Here is a 17,187-nt window from a genome sequence, read left to right as displayed (position 1 = left end):
GGAGAGGAGAGGAGAGGAGGGGAGGAGAGGAGGAGGAGAGGAGAGGAGAGGAGAGGAGAGGAGAGGAGGGGAGAGGGAGGGTGGGGAGGAGGGGAGACAGAGAGGTGGGGAGGAGGGGAGAACAGAGAGGAGGGAGAGACAGAGAGGAGAGGAGAGGTGGGGAGGAGGGGAGAGCAAGAGCAGGGAGGAGAGAGGAGATGAGAGAGGAGGCAGAGACAGAGGAGAGGAGAGGAGGGGAGAGGAGATGAGAGGAGGGAGAGACAGAGAGGAGAGGAGAGGAGAGGAGAGGAGAGGAGAGGGAGAGAGAGGAGCCCCATGTTCAGAGGAGAGTGGGAGAGACAGAGAGGAGAGAGGGGAGAGGAGAGGAGAGGAGAGGAGAGGAGGGGAGAGGAGAGGAGAGGAGAGGAGAGGAGAGAGAGGTTGAGAGAAGAGAGGAGGAGGGAGGAGAGGAGAGGAGAGAGAGGAGAGGGAGAGAGGAGAGGAGAGGAGCCCCAGAGGTGGGAGAGACAGAGGAGAGGAGAGGGAGGAGAGAGAGGAGGGGAGAGCAGAGGTTGTGAGAACAGCCCCATGTTCAGAGGAGAGGAGAGAGAGAGGAGAGACAGTGGTTGTGACTGAACAGCCCCATGTTCAGGAGGAAACTGAGACAGAGAGGAGAGAGACAGTGGTTGTGACTGAACAGCCCCATGTTCAGGAGGAAGCTGAGACAGAGAGGAGAGAGACAGTGGTTGTGGCTGAACAGCCCCATGTTCAGGAGGAAGCTGAGACAGAGAGGAGAGAGACAGTGGTTGTGACTGAACAGCCCCATGTTCAGGAGGAAGCTGAGACAGAGAGGAGAGAGACAGTGGTTGTGGCTGAACAGCCCCATGTTCAGGAGGAAGCTGAGACAGAGAGGAGAGAGACAGTGGTGGTTGGAAGCTGAACAGCCCCATGTTCAGGAGAGGAAGGTGACTGAACAGCAGAGGAGAGAGAGGAGAGAGACAGTGGTTGTGGCTGAACAGCCCCATGTTCAGGAGAAGCTGAGACAGAGAGGAGAGAGACAGTGGTTGTGGCTGAACAGCCCCATGTTCAGGAGGAAGCTGAGACAGAGAGGAGAGAGACAGTGGTTGTGGCTGAACAGCCCCATGTTCAGGAGGAAGCTGAGACAGAGAGGAGAGAGACAGTGGTTGTGACTGAACAGCCCCATGTTCAGGAGGAAGCTGAGACAGAGAGGAGAGAGACAGTGGTTGTGGCTGAACAGCCCCATGTTCAGGAGGAAGCTGAGACAGAGAGGAGAGAGACAGTGGTTGTGACTGAACAGCCCCATGTTCAGGAGGAAGCTGAGACAGAGAGGAGAGAGACAGTGGTTGTGACTGAACAGCCCCATGTTCAGGAGGAAGCTGAGACAGAGAGGAGAGAGACAGTTGTTGTGACTGAACAGCCCCATGTTCAGGAGGAAGCTGAGACAGTCGGTCTGTTTATATAACTGTTCCTTCCCAATGAAACATGTATGTCACTTATAAGAGAGAAGTGTGTGTGTGTGTATGTGTGTGTGTGTGTGTGTGTGTGTTTGTACAAACACAAAAATAGACTGTAACACACTCACTATGACACATACTGTGTACTGTGGTGAAATCTAGTCTCTGTTTCATACTGTGGTGATATCTAGTCTGTTTCCTACTGTGGTGATATTTAGTCTCTATTTCAGACTGTGGTGAAATCTAGTCTCTGTTTCATACTGTGGTGAAATCTAGTCTCTATTTCATACTGTGGTGATATCTAGTCTATTTCATACTGTGGTGATATCTAGTCTCTATTTCATACTGTGGTGATATCTAGTCTCTATTTCATACTGTGGTGATATCTAGTCTATTTTATACTGTGGTGATATCTAGTCTATTTCACACTGTGGTGATATCTAGTCTATTTCACACTGTGGTGATATCTAGTCTCTATTTCATACTGTGGTGATATTTAGTCTCTATTTCATACTGTGGTGATATCTCGTCTATTTCACACTGTGGTGATATCTAGTCTATTTCAGACTGTGGTGATATTTAGTCTCTATTTCACACTGTGGTGATATCTAGTCTATTTCACACTGTGGTGATATCTAGTCTATTTCAGACTGTGGTGATATCTAGTCTCTATTTCATACTGTGGTGATATCTAGTCTATTTCACACTGTGGTGATATCTAGTCTATTTCATACTGTGGTGATATCTAGTCTATTTCAGACTGTGGTGAAATCTAGTCTATTTCATACTGTGGTGATATCTAGTCTCTATTTCACACTGTGGTGATATCTAGTCTATATTTCACACTGTGGTGATATCTAGTCTATTTCATACTGTGGTTATATCTAGTCTATTTCATACTGTGGTGATATCTAGTCTCTATTTCACACTGTGGTGATATCTAGTCTATTTCATACTGTGGTGATATCTTGTCTCTATTTCATACTGTGGTGATATCTAGTCTCTATTTCATACTGTGGTGATATCTAGTCTATTTCATACTGTGGTGATATCTAGTCTATTTCACACTGTGGTGATATCTAGTCTCTATTTCATACTGTGGTGATATGTAGTCTATTTCATACTGTGGTGATATCAAGTCTATTTCATACTGTGGTGATATCAAGTCTATTTCATACTGTGGTGATATCTAGTCTATTTCAGACTGTGGTGATATCTAGTCTCTATTTCATACTGTGGTGATATCTAGTCTCTATTTCATACTGTGGTGATATCTAGTCTCTATTTCATACTGTGGTGATATGTAGTCTCTATTTCATACTGTGGTGATATCTAGTCTATTTCATACTGTGGTGATATCTAGTCTCTATTTCATACTGTGGTGATATCTAGTCTCTATTTCATACTGTGGTGATATGTAGTCTCTATTTCACACTGTGGTGATATGTAGTCTCTATTTCATACTGTGGTGATATCTAGTCTCTATTTCATACTGTGGTGATATCTAGTCTCTATTTCATACTGTGGTGATATCTAGTCTATTTCATACTGTGGTGATATCTAGTCTATTTCATACTGTGGTGATATCTAGTCTCTATTTCATACTGTGGTGATATCCAGTCTCTATATCATACTGTGGTGATATCTAGTCTCTATTTCATACTGTGGTGATATCTAGTCTATTTCATACTGTGGTGATATCTAGTCTATTTCATACTGTGGTGATATCTAGTCTCTATTTCATACTGTGGTGATATCCAGTCTCTATATCATACTGTGGTGATATCTAGTCTCTATTTCATACTGTGGTGATATCTAGTCTGGGTAGTGCCCTATAAATAGGGCTTAATTTGGGATTAATAGCAGGGTCATTCCATATGACCTTAAGGAGTAAGGGATATATTTGGAATGCTCTGGTGTTAAGGTCTTCATGTCATTGACTGGCTGTAACAGATCAATGCTAATTGTGTTCTCAATAAGGCTAAACTGTTAGCTTGACTTCTTAATCCTGCAACCCACACACAAGTACAAATAAATGGACACACAAGTACAAATAAATGGACACACAAGTACAAACGCACACACACACACACACACACACACACACACACACACACACACACACACACACACACACACACACACACACACACACACACACACACACACACACACACACACACACACACACACACACACACACACACACACACAGCCATTTGAAAGTAAGTATAGAAGGCAGAAAATCCTTCTAGTGCACTACTGGTACAATGTAGTGCACTACTTTCAGGCCCTGGGGTACTGGTACAATGTAGTGCACTACTTTCAGGCCCTGGGGTACTGGTACAATGTAGTGCACTACTTTCAGGCCCTGGGGTCCTGGTACAATGTAGTGCACTACTTTCAGGCCCTGGGGTCCTGGTACAATGTAGTGCACTACTTTCAGGCCCTGGGGTCCTGGTACAATGTAGTGCACTACTTTCAGGCCCTGGGGTACTGGTACAATGTAGTGCACTACTTTCAGGCCCTGGGGTACTGGTACAATGTAGTGCACTACTTTCAGGCCCTGGGGTACTGGTACAATGTAATGCACTACTTTCAGGCCCTGGGGTCCTGGTACAATGTAGTGCACTACTTTCAGGCCCTGGGGTACTGGTACAATGTAGTGCACTACTTTCAGGCCCTGGGGTCCTGGTACAATGTAGTGCACTACTTTCAGGCCCTGGGGTACTGGTACAATGTCGTGCACTACTTTCAGGCCCTGGGGTCCTGGTACAATGTAGTGCACTACTTTCAGGCCCTGGGGTCCTGGTACAATGTAGTGCACTACTTTCAGGCCCTGGGGTCCTGGTACAATGTAGTGCACTACTTTCAGGCCCTGGGGTCCTGGTACAATGTCGTGCACTACTTTCAGGCCCTGGGGTCCTGGTACAATGTCGTGCACTATAAGACAGACAGAGTTCCATTTGGAATGCAGCCATGGAGGGACTGTCCTTCAGCCCTGCTGACAGGGGAAACAAGAGGTGACACTAGTGTGACAGTCATGGAGAACAACACACACACACACACACACACACACACACACACACACACACACACACACACACACACACACACACACACACACACACACACACACACACACACACACACACACACACACACACACACACACACACACACACACAACAACAACAACAATGCTAGTCTGTATTCCTCCTCCCTGTCCTGTATATCAGTGTTGTCTTTTTGTTGTGTCAGGCTCTTTGGAAGGTATGAGGTCATCACTATCTCTCTCAGTGATGTGGGTGAGGTGAACATGGCTTGGTGAAGGTATGAAGTCATCACCGTCTCTCTCAGTGATGTGGGTGAGGTGAACATGGCTTGGTGAAGGTATGAGGTCATCACCGTCTCTCTCAGTGATGTGGGTGAGGTGAACATGGCTTGGTGAAGGTATGAGGTCATCACCGTCTCGCTCAGTGATGTGGGTGAGGTGAACATGGCTTGGTGAAGGTATGAGGTCATCACCGTCTCTCAGTGATGTGGGTGAGGTGAACATGGCTTGGTGAAGGTATGAGGTCATCACCGTCTCTCTCGGTGATGTGGGTGAGGTGAACATGGCTTGGTGAAAGTATGAGACAGACAGACAGACAGACAGACAGACAGACAGACAGACAGACAGACAGACAGACAGCACGACAGGCACTAATCCACCTACTACTGTGATTACTGATTCCTCTGTGTGTGCGTGTGGCCATGGCCTTGCACGTGTGTGTGTGCGTACCTGTCAGCTCAGAGCCCATACAGTATTTAAGACATCAGCAGAGTGTGGTTTATTTCCTGTTATTGCAGCTGTGCTCTGACACCTGCTGGGGGTGAAGGCTGCTTGCCTGCATCTCACACCATCCCAGGAGGAGAAGGGGTACAGGAGGATGGAGAGAGAGGAGGAAGAAAGGAGGACAGGAGGAGGATAGAGAGGCTGGGTCTCTGGCAGTATGTTTGACACCCTGATCTATACAGAGTGAAAGGGGATGGTACTAACCGTCTGAACTTCTAGACTTCTCCCTGTCAGTTAACACTGTCACCGTCTCCCTTTTCTGTGGCAATTGTGCTCCAATCAATGCAATATACTGAAACAAACGGAACTACGCAAGAGATGTTGTTGTGGGCTGAACGCATTGGAGTAGGATTCGGTACTGCAATAGAATCCTACGACTCAGTCGGTTCTCGACACAGACCTGTGCGGCATTAGCCAATCAGAGTTGCAGTAGGCCATATATGGATCTGTGTCATTTACTTTGAAATGGACTGTGTTTACAACTGTGGTCGTGAGTAGATGCTCTTGTTTTGAGATCAAAGCGAGAGCTGCATGTAGCCACTTACTCTCATTTTGTTCATATCCTTTGTTAGTGAGTTATTAGCCCAGTTGTAGATCATTAGTATTCAGCAATAGGGGAGTGATTCCTACAAGAGCACAAAACGTGTTCATTTCTAGACATCTTTAAAATGCCAGTCAGGTAAAGAGTTTGTTTCTGTCTTAAAGGGGCAGTGTTGTATTTTGAGGCAGGCGTGAATAAGCTAAGTAGCCAATAGGCAGAGGGCAGCATAATGTGTCTGATTCTCTGTAATAATGGTGTGGGAATAATAACACATTTTATTTTGTAAAGTGGTTTCTTGAATCAAACAACACAACAACACGTTCAGTCTCCTCCTTGTCTGAAGGACAAATGGATAAACAGGTTCATGTCAAGCTCTGCATGATTCTTTCAAAAGTCTCATGTAATGTGGGCCTACATTGAACACCACACATTGGCTGCTACTGTAGGCTGAATGATAGAACAGCTATTTCCATGTTAAAATGTTATGGGATGCATTTTCTCCATTGTTGTTGATGGTAGACCGCTCTACATTATGATCAAATAGCTTGGCCACTATTACAACTGAAACTTAAAGTGGGTACAGCCTCGGTGTTCACAGTAAACGCGCGCTGGAAATTGCACAGAATTTTCACAATGTTCAAGTTCAGTGTCAAAACAAATTAGAGGGAACATTGGCTGTGACCTCTTCTGACCTCTGTTGACCTCTGAAGCTACTCAACATTCTAAAAAACATAGTTAGTTTATAAAGCTCACCATCTCCACAGCAATAAAAGTCATTCCTAAGGGTTTATAAAGCTCACCATCTCCACAGCAATAAAAGTCATTCCTAAGGGTTTATAAAGCTCACCATCTCCCCACAGCAATAAAAGTCATTCCTAAGGGTTTATAAAGCTCACCATCTCCACAGCAATAAAAGTCCTTCCTAAGGGTTTATAAAGCTCATCATCTCCACAGCAATAAAAGTCATTCCTAAGGGTTTATAAAGCTCATCATCTCCACAGCAATAAAAGTAATTCCTAAGGGTTTATAAAGCTCACCATCTCCACAGCAATAAAAGTCCTTCCTAAGGGTTTATAAAGCTCACCATCTCTCCACAGCAATAAAAGTCATTCCTAAGGGTTTATAAAGCTCACCATCTCCACAGCAATAAAAGTCCTTCCTAAGGGTTTATAAAGCTCACCATCTCCACAGCAATAAAAGTCCTTCCTAAGGGTTTATAAAGCTCACCATCTCCACAGCAATAAAAGTCCTTCCTAATGGTTTATAAAGCTCACCATCTCCACAGCAATAAAAGTCATTCCTAAGGGTTTATAAAGCTCACCATCTCCACAGCAATAAATGTCCTTCCTAAGGGTTTATAAAGCTCACCATCTCCACAGCAATAAAAGTCCTTCCTAAGGGTTTATAAAGCTCACCATTCTCCACAGCAATAAAAGTCCTTCCTAATGGTTTATAAAGCTCACCATCTCCACAGCAATAAAAGTCCTTCCTAAGGGTTTATAAAGCTCACCCTCTCCACAGCAATACAAGTCCTTCCTAAGGGTTTATAAAGCTCACCCTCTCCACAGCAATAAAAGTCCTTCCTAAGGGTTTATAAAGCTCACCCTCTCCACAGCAATAAAAGTCCTTCCTAATGGTTTATAAAGCTCACCCTCTCCACAGCAATAAAAGTCCTTCCTAAGGGTTTATAAAGCTCACCCTCTCCACAGCAATAAAACGCCAATGGACCAATTTGATTAGAGGGAAAGCCCAGAGCGATCCTCAGTTAACCACCGTGAACAAGTACTAGGGTCCCAAATGCACCCTATTCCCCCTACAAACTGCACTACATGCTCTAGTGAAAACTAGTGCACTAAATAGGGTATAGGGTTCCATTTGGAATACACCCCACAAGTATTTTCACCCATGATTTCCCCTCCAAGATCGAGACGATAGTGTCTTTTCACCTCAAATTACACAATCACATTAATGTGGTGGGGTTACATAATAATGACAGGACACGACCAGAGTCCCAGGCCATGCTGAGGAAACAACCAAAACCAGAACCAGAGTCCCAGGCCATGCTGAAAAAAGCAACCAAAACCAGAACCAGAGTCCCAGGCCATGCTGAGGAAACAACCAAAACCAGAACCAGAGTCCCAGGCCATGCTGAGGAAACAACCAAAACCAGAACCAGAGTCCCAGGCCATGCTGAGGAAACAACCAAAACCAGAACCAGAGTCCCAGGCCATGCTGAGGAAACAACCAAAACCAGAACCAGAGTCCCAGGCCATGCTGAGGAAACAACCAAAACCAGAACCAGAGTCCCAGGCCATGCTGAGGAAACAACCAAAACCAGAACCAGAGTCCCAGGCCAGGCTGAGGAAACAAAACCAAAACCACAATCAGAGTCCCAGGCCATGCTGAGGAAACAACAAAACCAGAACCAGAGTCCCAGGCCATGCTGAGGAAACAACCAAAACCAGAACCAGAGTCCCAGGCCAGGCTGAGGAAACAACCAAAACCACAATCAGAGTCCCAGGCCATGCTGAGGAAACAACCAAAACCAGAACCAGAGTCCCAGGCCAGGCTGAGGAAACAACCAAAACCAGAACCAGAGTCCCAGGCCATGCTGAGGAAACAACCAAAACCAGAACCAGAGTCCCAGGCCATGCTGAGGAAACAACCAAAACCAGAACCAGAGTCCCAGGCCATGCTGAGGAAACAACCAAAACCAGAACCAGAGTCCCAGGCCATGCTGAGGAAACAACCAAAACCAGAACCAGAGTCCCAGGCCATGCTGAGGAAACAACCAAAACCAGAACCAGAGTCCCAGGCCATGCTGAGGAAACAACCAAAACCAGAACCAGAGTCCCAGGCCATGCTGAGGAAACAACCAAAACCAGAACCAGAGTCCCAGGCCATGCTGAGGAAACAACCAAAACCAGAACCAGAGTCCCAGGCCAGGCTGAGGAAACAACCAAAACCAGAACAAGAGTCCCAGGCCATGCTGAGGAAACAACCAAAACCAGAACAAGAGTCCCAGGCCATGCTGAGGAAACAACCAAAACCAGAACAAGAGTCCCAGGCCATGCTGAGGAAACAACCAAAACCAGAACAAGAGTCCCAGGCCATGCTGAGGAAACAACCAAAACCAGAACCAGAGTCCCAGGCCAGGCTGAGGAAACAACCAAAACCAGAACCAGAGTCCCAGGCCAGGCTGAGGAAACAACCAAAACCACAATCAGAGTCCCAGGCCATGCTGAGGAAACAACCAAAACCACAACCAGAGTCCCAGGCCATGCTGAGGAAACAACCAAAACCAGAACAAGAGTCCCAGGCCATGCTGAGGAAACAACCAAAACCACAACCAGAGTCCCAGGCCATGCTGAGGAAACAACCAAAACCAGAACCAGAGTCCCAGGCCATGCTGAGGAAACAACCAAAACCAGAACCAGAGTCCCAGGCCATGCTGAGGAAACAACCAAAACCAGAACAAGAGTCCCAGGCCATGCTGAGGAAACAACCAAAACCACAACCAGAGTCCCAGGCCATGCTGAGGAAACAACCAAAACCAGAACAAGAGTCCCAGGCCATGCTGAGGAAACAACCAAAACCACAACCAGAGTCCCAGGCCATGCTGAGGAAACAACCAAAACCAGAACAAGAGTCCCAGGCCATGCTGAGGAAACAACCAAAACCAGAACCAGAGTCCCAGGCCATGCTGAGGAAACAACCAAAACCAGAACAAGAGTCCCAGGCCATGCTGAGGAAACAACCAAAACCAGAACCAGAGTCCCAGGCCATGCTGAGGAAACAACCAAAACCAGAACAAGAGTCCCAGGCCATGCTGAGGAAACAACCAAAACCACAACCAGAGTCCCAGGCCATGCTGAGGAAACAACCAAAACCAGAACAAGAGTCCCAGGCCATGCTGAGGAAACAACCAAAACCAGAACCAGAGTCCCAGGCCATGCTGAGGAAACAACCAAAACCAGAACAAGAGTCCCAGGCCATGCTGAGGAAACAACCAAAACCAGAACCAGAGTCCCAGGCCATGCTGAGGAAACAACCAAAACCAGAACAAGAGTCCCAGGCCATGCTGAGGAAACAACCAAAACCACAACCAGAGTCCCAGGCCATGCTGAGGAAACAACCAAAACCAGAACAAGAGTCCCAGGCCATGCTGAGGAAACAACCAAAACCAGAACCAGAGTCCCAGGCCATGCTGAGGAAACAACCAAAACCAGAACAAGAGTCCCAGGCCATGCTGAGGAAACAACCAAAACCAGAACAAGAGTCCCAGGCCATGCTGAGGAAACAACCAAAACCACAATCAGAGTCCCAGGCCATGCTGAGGAAACAACCAAAACCACAATCAGAGTCCCAGGCCATGCTGAGGAAACAACCAAAACCAGAACCAGAGTCCCAGGCCATGCTGAGGAAACAACCAAAACCAGAACAAGAGTCCCAGGCCATGCTGAGGAAACAACCAAAACCAGAACAAGAGTCCCAGGCCAGGCTGAGGAAACAACCAAAACCAGAACAAGAGTCCCAGGCCATGCTGAGGAAACAACCAAAACCAGAACAAGAGTCCCAGGCCATGCTGAGGAAACAACCAAAACCAGAACCAGAGTCCCAGGCCATGCTGAGGAAACAACCAAAACCAGAACCAGAGTCCCAGGCCATGCTGAGGAAACAACCAAAACCAGAACCAGAGTCCCAGGCCATGCTGAGGAAACAACCAAAACCAGAACAAGAGTCCCAGGCCATGCTGAGGAAACAACCAAAACCAGAACCAGAGTCCCAGGCCAGGCTGAGGAAACAACCAAAACCAGAACCAGAGTCCCAGGCCATGCTGAGGAAACAACCAAAACCAGAACAAGAGTCCCAGGCCATGCTGAGGAAACAACCAAAACCACAACCAGAGTCCCAGGCCATGCTGAGGAAACAACCAAAACCAGAACCAGAGTCCCAGGCCATGCTGAGGAAACAACCAAAACCAGAACAAGAGTCCCAGGCCATGCTGAGGAAACAACCAAAACCAGAACCAGAGTCCCAGGCCAGGCTGAGGAAACAACCAAAACCAGAACAAGAGTCCCAGGCCATGCTGAGGAAACAACCAAAACCAGAACAAGAGTCCCAGGCCAGGCTGAGGAAACAACCAAAACCAGAACAAGAGTCCCAGGCCAGGCTGAGGAAACAACCAAAACCAGAACAAGAGTCCCAGGCCAGGCTGAGGAAACAACCAAAACCAGAACAAGAGTCCCAGGCCAGGCTGAGGCTGAGGCCAGAACCAGAACCAGAACCAGAACCAGAACCAGAACCAGAGTCTCAGGCCAGGCTGAGGCCAGAACCAGAGCCCAGGCCAGGCCAGACTGAGGCCAGAACCAGAGTCCCAGGCCAGGCAAGGCTGAGGCCAGAACCAGAGTCCCAGGCCAGGCTGAGGCCAGAACCAGAGCCAGGCCAGGCTGAGGTCAGAACCAGAGCCAGGCCAGGTTGAGACCAGAACCAGAGTCAGGCCAGGCTGAGGTCAGAACTAGAGACAGGCCAGGCTGAGACCAGAACCAGAGTCAGGCCAGGCTGAGGCCAGAACTAGAGACAGGCCAGGCTGAGACCAGAACCAGAGTCGGGCCAGGCTGAGGTCAGAACTAGAGCCAGGCCAGGCTGAGACCAGAACCAGAGTCCCAGGCCAGGCTGAGGAAACAACCAAAACCAGAACAAGAGTCCCAGGCCAGGCTGAGGCTGAGGCCAGAACCAGAACCAGAACCAGAACCAGAGTCTCAGGCCAGAACCAGAGCCCCAGGCCAGGCCAGACTGAGGCCAGAACCAGAGTCCCAGGCCAGGCCAGGCTGAGGCCAGAACCAGAATCCCAGGCCAGGCTGAGGTTAGAACCAGAGCTAGGCCAGGCTGAGGTTAGAACCAGAGTCCCAGGCCAGGCCAGGCTGAGGCCAGAACCAGAGTCCCAGGCCAGGCCAGGCTGAGGCCAGAACCAGAGTCAGGCCAGGCTGAGGCCAGAACCAGAGCCAGGCCAGGATGAGGTCAGAACCAGAGCCAGGCCAGGTTGAGACCAGAACCAGAGTCAGGCCAGGCTGAGGTCAGAACTAGAGACAGGCCAGGCTCAGACCAGAACCAGAGTCAGGCCAGGCTGAGACCAGAACCAGAGTCCCAGGACAGGCTGAGGCCAGAACCAGAACCAGAGTCCCAGGCCAAGCTGAGGCCAGAACCAGAGTCCCAGGCCAGGCTGAGGAAACAACCAAAACCAGAACAAGAGTCCCAGGCCAGGCTGAGGCTGAGGCCAGAACCAGAACCAGAACCAGAACCAGAACCAGAACCAGAACCAGAGTCTCAGGCCAGGCTGAGGCCAGAACCAGAGCCCCAGGCCAGGCCAGACTGAGGCCAGAACCAGAGTCCCAGGCCAGGCCAGGCTGAGGCCAGAACCAGAGTCCCAGGCCAGGCTGAGGCCAGAACCAGAGCCAGGCCAGGCTGAGGTCAGAACCAGAGCCAGGCCAGGTTGAGACCAGAACCAGAGTCAGGCCAGGCTGAGGTCAGAACTAGAGACAGGCCAGGCTGAGACCAGAACCAGAGTCAGGCCAGGCTGAGGCCAGAACTAGAGACAGGCCAGGCTGAGACCAGAACCAGAGTCGGGCCAGGCTGAGGTCAGAACTAGAGCCAGGCCAGGCTGAGACCAGAACCAGAGTCCCAGGCCAGGCTGAGGAAACAACCAAAACCAGAACAAGAGTCCCAGGCCAGGCTGAGGCTGAGGCCAGAACCAGAACCAGAACCAGAACCAGAGTCTCAGGCCAGGCTGAGGCCAGAACCAGAGCCCCAGGCCAGGCCAGACTGAGGCCAGAACCAGAGTCCCAGGCCAGGCTGAGGCCAGAACCAGAATCCCAGGCCAGGCTGAGGTTAGAACCAGAGCTAGGCCAGGCTGAGGTTAGAACCAGAGTCCCAGGCCAGGCCAGGCTGAGGCCAGAACCAGAGTCCCAGGCCAGGCCAGGCTGAGGCCAGAACCAGAGTCAGGCCAGGCTGAGGCCAGAACCAGAGCCAGGCCAGGATGAGGTCAGAACCAGAGCCAGGCCAGGTTGAGACCAGAACCAGAGTCAGGCCAGGCTGAGGTCAGAACTAGAGACAGGCCAGGCTCAGACCAGAACCAGAGTCAGGCCAGGCTGAGACCAGAACCAGAGTCCCAGGCCAGGCTGAGGCCAGAACCAGAGTCCCAGGCCAGGCTGAGGCCAGAACCAGAGCCAGGCCAAGCTGAGGCCAGAAACAGAGTCCCAGGCCAGGCTGAGGCCAGCCACTGGACAGCATGAAGGACAGCAGACCTGGGCTGAAATTAGGGCTGTCCCCAAAAGAAGAATGTTGGTCGAAATCGATTGGTCTACATTTTTAAACGTGTATTTTTCCAAAACAAACAATCCAATCAACTGCACACTGTTTGATTACACAATTAAGACACACAAATGACTAGAGGAATTCCGACCACAATTGATTTGATTGTGCCGGGCCTGACTCAGATTGGCCTGACTCAGATTGGCCTGACTCAGATTGGCCTGACTCAGACTTTGTTAAAAAAGAGTGACTGTATGACTAGCACCCATTGTCTCTCTCTCCCTCCCTGCTCCAGCGACCACCACAGAGCATCAACAGTGTTAATCACGCTGTCCATGTTGCTGAAGCTGAAACATAATTATAGCCATGTCTGACTGAAAAGTTCTCTTACTGAAATCCCTCATTCCCTATTCCCTCAAACCTTGCTCTCTATTATGACAATAGGGCATGACTTATAGCATATCATAATCATAAACTCAGATAAGCATAACGGCAAAACGGATGCAGAGGACGTGACAAACACAAAACTGGGGAATGTTTACTGGTTGTTCAGGAGGGAAAGGGGGAAGTGAGATCTGTAAAAGATGTTTGACTTAGTGGTGTAAACTACTGAGATCCAGATAAAGGAAGGGTAAAGTAACAAGCGCTGGGTGAGTATTATAAGTTCCAAACAGGTGCTGTTAGATTACAATAAGCTATTTCTGACCAGTATAACCATATACAATTTCAGTAGAACATGTCTTAGAGTGATGGACTGTGCCACCCCCACAGCCTAAACAATGGATTAGCCCACCTAGACAGGTGCAAATCAGAAAGGTGTCTTGTACACCATGATAAATATGGGGGTTACTCTACCTCCCAAATCACTAGTGAACGGTACAACATGGGGTACTGAAACCCCAAATCAATATTGACAGGTACAGCGTGGGGTACTAAAACCCCATATCACTAGTGACAGGTACAGCGTGGGGGTACTGGAATCCCCATATCACTAGTGACAGGTACAGCGTGGGGTACTGAAATCCCCATATCACTAGTGACAGGTACAGCGTGGGGTACTAAAACCCCATATCACTAGTGACAGGTACAGTGTGGGGTACTGAAACCCCCATATCACTATTGACCGGTACAGCGTGGGGTACTGAAATCCCCATATCACTAGTGACAGTTTCAGCGTGGGGTACTAAAACCCCATATCACTAGTGACAGGTACAGCATGTGGTACTGGAACCCCCATATCACTAGTGACAGGTACAGCGTGGGGTACTGAAACCCCTATATCACTAGTGACAGGTACAGCGTGGGGTACTGAAACCCCCATATCACTAGTGACAGGTACAGCGTGGGGTACTGAAACCCCCATATGACTAGTGACAGGTACAGAGTAGGGTACTGAAACCCCCATATGACTAGTGACAGGTACAGAGTAGGGTACTGAAACCCCCATATCACTAGTGACAGGTACAGCGTGGGGTACTGAAATCCCCATATCACTAGTGACAGGTACAGCGTGGGGTACTGAAACCCCCATATCACTATTGACCGGTACAGCATGTGGTACTGAAATCCCTATATCACTAGTGACAGGTACAGTGTGGGGTACTGAAATCCCCATATCACTAGTGACAGTTTCAGCGTGGGGTACTGAAACCCCCATATCACTATTGACCGGTACAGCATGTGGTACTGAAATCCCTATATCACTAGTGACAGGTACAGTGTGGGGTACTGAAATCCCCATATCACTATTGACCGGTACAGCGTGGGGTACTGAAATCCCCATATCACTAGTGACAGGTACAGCGTGGGGTACTGAAATCCCATATCACTAGTGACAGGTACAGCATGGGGTACTGAAATCCCCATATCACTAGTGACAGGTCTGGGAAAATAGAAAAAGAAGATCTTGCATGCAGCGACCAGAGTGAGCTGTAGGAGGCTGGTCGTCAGGGCTACCTCATTTATATGCTGAGCACACACAGCCTAGTGCAGGGACACTCAATGCTCTTTAAACACACACACACACACACACAAACACACACACACACACAAATCGCAGCGACAACCTCAACCCTGTTGACTCTACCTCCCATTCATTTATTCTGCTCTAATTCAACTCTTCACTGAGGCTGTCTGCACACACTCCCCTTCCTTAAATGTGGAATACACATTTCAGTTGAACGCACTCACTGACTAGGTATCCCAATTTCCCTTCCTCAACCCTCTCCCCTCTACTCTCTCTCCTCCTCTCCAACTCTCTTTCCTCACACCCCACTCCCTCACACATCTCTTCCTCCCCTCTCAAACCCTCCCCAAACACAGCAGCACCTGAGTGCTCCTGCCCATCATGCTGGCTCTAGTAGCCAGAGTCCATGGTGGCTCTGCCCTGTCCAGTTGCCCTGAGCTCTGGGTAAACACTGCAGACAGGCAGACTACTGTACTTTCAACAACAAGCCGTAGAGCCAGAGTCAGGGAGTGAGGTCTCCAGTGAACTGAAGTAGGTTTGAGCTGGGCTAAGCTGGGCTGACACACACACACACACACGCAAACACACACACACACCTGCAGGGGTCTGCATGCTAGGTTGGCTTTGAGCTGCCTTTCTCCACTGCGGATCAGGCTGAGAGAGGCAGGCAGTAGCGTGGTAGTGAAACACACACACACACACACACACACACACACACACACACACACACACACACACACAAACACACACACGCAACACACACACACACACACACACACACACACACACACACACACACACACACACACACACACACACACACACACACACACACACACACACACACAACACACACACACACACACACACACACACACACACACACACACTGCCCTTCATCCCAACTTCCTCAGCATTCCTCTAAAATAATAACATGCCACCCTCCCCTCGGGTTGCCATGGAAACTGCTCCAAGAGGCAAAAAAAGGGGGTGCTGCTGGAGGTCTGACTACAGAAAGGGAGAAGAAGACTGCCCAAATATCAACACACAGAGACCTACACACACACAACCAGGCTATAAAGGCTGCCAACAGCACACTGGCTACTGTATATTGATCGAGCTGCTGTTGTTGACAGATGAACATCCATATCCTTCACATGGAGCTGAAGGACCAGCAGCAGAGTTTAAACACACAATGATTCAACATATAGAGGGACCTGATGATGATGAAGAAGAATATTATGTTTCAAATTCAATACTAGCAATACACATTCTGACAAAGACATTAGATGAAACACACATGAAACAACACACACATTAAATGTCCGTTTGAGATCGACACGTACCTGAGTCAAAATGGGAACTGAAGGCAAAACTGGGATTAAAGAACGCTGAAGACATAAACGTCATGGAGAGAGCCACGGACATCCTCCCCCCTCTTCAGTCTTGAGACGACAGCAGACAGGGTTTATCAAAATACAACATGGAAATAGATCAGATGTTGACTAAAGCACATTTAGCCGAAGGATTGTATGCCAGTCAAATTAAACGCTGCATTTTAGGCTATTTCTCATTGACACCCTTGAGACGCAGTGCGCGCATCCTTCACATCGGATCAATAGACATATGTTGACAAACATTCCCGTCGGTATTTGTTTTTGAATTTGATACCTCAGGCATTCACTTGACTGACGGATGATTAAAAACGATAGATAGGCATCTCCCGTCCCACGCTTTTCTTCTCCGTCATCCAACCAGTTTGATGATGATGAGCCAGAATACAGAACCCCGCTGCTTTATCGCGCTGCTTTGTCGACGTGATTCCGTTATTTAGGCTACATCGTTTTCGGTTTTGTCTCTGACTGTACAAATAACTTGGCATTCGTCCAGTGGCAATCTTACTCTCCAAGTCAAGTTATGTTCTTCCTCTTTAGAGTAGATCAATGCAACATGATGGATTAGGCTGCACAGAGTTATCCAGAATCCTCGCTATATTCCCTAGGAGATATTCAATACTCATTGCATTTTCGGAGCGTCACTTTAGCTGGCGACAGGGGAAACGCCATCTTGCTTAAAT

At 48.6% G+C, this 17,187-nt stretch overlaps 1 protein-coding gene across 1 annotated transcript in view; it reads right to left on the bottom strand.

Annotated features, from left to right (window-relative positions):
• Positions 1-17,092, bottom strand: part of aatka (apoptosis-associated tyrosine kinase a) — a 101,712-nt gene extending 84,620 nt beyond the window's left edge. Inside the window, exons 1-2 of the mRNA XM_052519702.1 lie at positions 16,782-17,092; positions 16,457-16,555 (exon numbers count right to left, since the gene is read on the bottom strand). Coding sequence (XP_052375662.1) covers positions 16,457-16,538 — 82 coding nt within the window. The 5' untranslated portion in view covers positions 16,539-16,555; positions 16,782-17,092. The remainder of the gene's footprint in view (positions 1-16,456; positions 16,556-16,781) is intronic.
• Positions 17,093-17,187: the final 95 nt, after the last annotated feature.

The sequence above is a fragment of the Oncorhynchus keta genome, chromosome 5, assembly GCF_023373465.1.
Source record: "Oncorhynchus keta strain PuntledgeMale-10-30-2019 chromosome 5, Oket_V2, whole genome shotgun sequence".
NCBI classification, from domain to species: Eukaryota; Metazoa; Chordata; class Actinopteri; order Salmoniformes; family Salmonidae; genus Oncorhynchus; species Oncorhynchus keta.
Note: the sequence above shows the minus strand (reverse complement) of the source record. Positions and strands in the feature narration are given on the sequence as shown.